This window comes from Uloborus diversus, chromosome 2 (assembly GCF_026930045.1).
Source record: "Uloborus diversus isolate 005 chromosome 2, Udiv.v.3.1, whole genome shotgun sequence".
Lineage (NCBI taxonomy): Eukaryota > Metazoa > Arthropoda > Arachnida > Araneae > Uloboridae > Uloborus > Uloborus diversus.
In genome coordinates, this window is record NC_072732.1 from 154,136,845 (window position 1) to 154,140,509 (window position 3,665).

Below are 3,665 nucleotides of genomic sequence, written 5' to 3' on the forward strand. Positions count from 1 at the left end.
CAGGGAAAAGTTTTTATTGTGACAACGCTGAACTTGATCCGGTCACTTAACTGTTTTACTGGTAAGACTGTCATTTCAGGGGAATGAAGACACGAAAAAATAATCAACAATGAACACTATCTGCTGGAGTTTAGGGTTCATCCACTGGAGTTAGGGTAACAATTTCAACTATCAAACTATCACCAAACTGGCAATGGCTTCGTTCAAATAAAGAAGCAATTTTCACGCGTCATACCTTGACGGGCGATTTTCTAGTTTTAATATACAAGTAAAGAAAAGTACTTTTCGACAGATAATTATCAAATAATTAATAGTAGTTGCAAAGGACTTTAAGTAAAGAGGCACAGTAAAATTATTCACAAGAAGACACACCATTTACAACAACTTAATTGCTATGTAATGTTCAATAATCTACGTATGAATAAAATTATTTTAACTATTTACTAAATTTTTTGTACTCTGTTGCTAAACCAAAGTAGCAGAGTGAACAGGAAACACAGCGTTAAGCAGGAAGTTACCACTCCTAAGCCAATGCTAAGGCAGAACTACATGCAATATACCGACAGCCCGGTTATCCCATCCAGAGACTACAGTTTCGTCTTTGTTATGGAGTAATCAGTCTGGAACTGCAGTCTCTGGATGGGATAACCGGGCTGTCGGTATAACATGTAGGTTAAACAGTGGATGAATACTTTTCAGTTTGTTCTTACTCATTCTGATTATTCCATTAAAAATTAAGATTTAGTTTTCTGTTGTCATATTTTATTGGACTAAAAATTGCTACTTAATTTTATTGTAAATCTTTACTAATAATAAAGCTGAATGTCTGGATGTCTGTGAGGCTCATAGCGCTTAGACCGTTCGGCCGATTTTCATGAAATTTGGCACAAAATTAGTTTGTAGCATGGGGGCGTGCACCTCCAAGCTATTTTTGAAAATTCGATTTTGTTCTTTTTTCTATTCCAATTTTAACAACATTTTACTGAGCAAATTATCATAACATGGACGAACAAATTACCATTACGTGGACAATCAAAATGCCATAAAATGGGCCAGTAAATTAACATAGCAAATTGGAGTGAAATTCATGATCCATTATTTGAAAATATACAGGCGAACCAAATGACCTTTTGATTTTCTGCTACGGGCAAAGCCGTGCGGGTACCGCTAGTTACTTAATAAAAAGAACAAAGTATATCTGAAACAAGTTTTAAATTCAGTATATTTCTCATTGATGCATCCAAAAAATTCAATTACTTATACTCTGTCTTTACTTTCACATAAAAATCCCTTATGTACACAACTCTGCAGTTAATACGCTCTCAGTAGCTCAATAAGACTGAAATAAAACGTAAAAACAAATCAGTGAACACGAATAAAGCTTTCAATCTTTGCAGGAACTTTACCAGAAAAGGGAACCTGTTTTTCCATTATTTTACGAGCTGCCAGGCATTTTAGTGTAGTGTATTGGAAGGGATTCACATTGAACTTGTCTGTTTCTTTCATCACATCAAAAGGAGTATTTCCAGCTTTATTCTTATGATCTGTATGGGCTCCGTGCTTCAAAAGAGTATTGAAAACAGCTGGGCTGTAATTGGATGCCTCAGCAGCTACATGTAAAGGAGTGTTCAAGCAACGATTCACAGCTTTGACGTCGGCACCACACTGCAATAACAGTTCAGCTACTTCAGCATCAGGAAAAATATCCATAGCTGGACTAACGCACAGCAAAGTGTGTCTTGACACTACTAAATGCAGTATAGTGTCATCAGAAAAGGTTCGAGGATTGATGCATACTATTCGATGCAGAATTTGTTCCATTGCTACAATTTCTTGCGAAGTTTTAGGAATGACGTAGATGGCGTAAAGAAGGTAAGACAAAGCTTTTAACAGCTCATCAAAGCAATATTGATATTCCGCAGAAATTTGTCTCATTTTTAAGGATTCATTTGATGAGAAAATTTTTGAAATCAACAACCGAATTATTTCATATACATAAGAAAATTGTATATGTTCTGTTAAAGTATTACGTTTTGCATAAAACTTACGAAAATTACTCACTAAAACTCGAACAGCTTGACATGCCACCATGCGTAACCGTTCTTTGAAGCAAAGCTCTAATAAATATGGAAAAAGATCCACACACCTTTGGAGTTTAAAATGATGAACGTAAACTCCCCAGAGTTGTATTAAACTAGAAACTGTGTAAATGTGGGATGGACCCAAAATTCTAATGCGCACAAGTAAAGATTGCATAGTCATGGCATCGAAATCCAATGCGAAAACTTCCAGTTCTTCCACTGAATTGAATTCAGTCGCATACGGGTTAGAAGCAGCTTCCCGTTGGATTGTTTTCTTTTCTAAGTAGTTGTTTGAATCCTCATTCTTGATCGAGTCCACGGAATTAAATTCAGTAGCATACTGGTTAGAAGCAGCTTTCTGTAGGATTATCTTCTTCTCGAAGTAGTTTGAATCCTCATTCTTGGTCGAATCCACGAAATTGAAACCAGTTGCGTGCGGGCAAGAATCTTTCCATTGGATCGTCTTCTTCTCTAAGAAATTGTTTGAATCCTCATTCCTGATCGAAAGAGCAATTCGCCAATCATTTAAAGTCTCTCTCATATTGCCACCCTCTTCGATAAGGGTAGAGCCCATTAGCTCATATGCTTCAGCAATTCGTTCTTTGGAATAGCTATATTTTTGAATTAAATATTCAAATGCATACCTATCACTGCAAAGACAAGCCATCTGCAATGCATCATCGCCATCCTTACTCTTCAGAAGTGGGTTCGCACCATTCTCAAGAAGAAGTTTGGTAATTCCAAAATTATTTCCTTGGATTGCGTAATGCAGCGCCGTTTTGAGCTGGATATCTTGAGCATTCAAATCGGCACCATGGTCGATGAGAAATTGGCATAAAGGTACACTGTGCCATGAGCTCATGAGACAAGTGACTCCATTGTAGTTTGGTTCCAATATATTCGCTTTATGTTTCACTAAATAAATGACTATTTTAAAATGAGAAGATGAACAGGCTGTTAAAACACAAGTATCACCAGTATCTAGTTGGACAGTGTTAACGTCCGCTCCATGTCCTACCAAACATTTCACATTATATCTGCCTCTCAGAGCAGCCCACCACAGGTTGGTTGCAGAAGCACGCATCCCTCTAACAACTGATGATGGCCACATGCTTCTGTGTTCTACATCAACTCCGCAGTGCTTGATGAGGTATTTCATAGCTTCAATGTTGCCTTGCCAGCAAGCTGCAAACAAGGGGGCGCAATCGCGCCTGGAAACTATCTCTCTTCTTTCTGCAAGGAAAAATCTGTCAAGTTTCTCTTGTATTTCGAAAGATAATATGGCACTCTCTTGGCACTCAGCTAATAGTTCGTCAAAGATTAAATCCTTCTGTGATGTCAGGTCGCTTATGTCATTGAGCGACATTGCACGACATTCACGTTTCAAAGTCATATCTGTCCCTTTGTTAGTCCACTGCACTGAAGACTGTGCAGTTCACTCTGATTAACTGGCTTATGCAACGTTATAATGATCACCACAAAAGCAACACAAGTTCAGCTCATATAATAGCTAGAGGTTGCGACATGCATGCATCTTCTTCAACTTTGTGGAAACGAATCATATATTAATACTTTATGATCGAA

General features: G+C 37.6%; 1 protein-coding gene across 1 annotated transcript; it reads right to left on the reverse strand.

The window, feature by feature from the left end:
• Positions 1–1,362: 1,362 nt before the first annotated feature.
• LOC129216606 (protein fem-1 homolog A-B-like) lies at positions 1,363–3,240 on the reverse strand. The gene has a single exon (XM_054850822.1). It carries the CDS (start codon positions 3,238–3,240, stop codon positions 1,363–1,365), a length of 1,878 nt encoding a protein of 625 aa, XP_054706797.1.
• Positions 3,241–3,665: the final 425 nt, after the last annotated feature.

What these genes read in the sequence shown, in the direction of transcription:
- LOC129216606 (XM_054850822.1), bottom strand. Translation starts at nt 3,240, where the DNA reads ATGAAATACCTCATCAAGCACTGCGGAGTTGATGTAGAACACAGAAGC.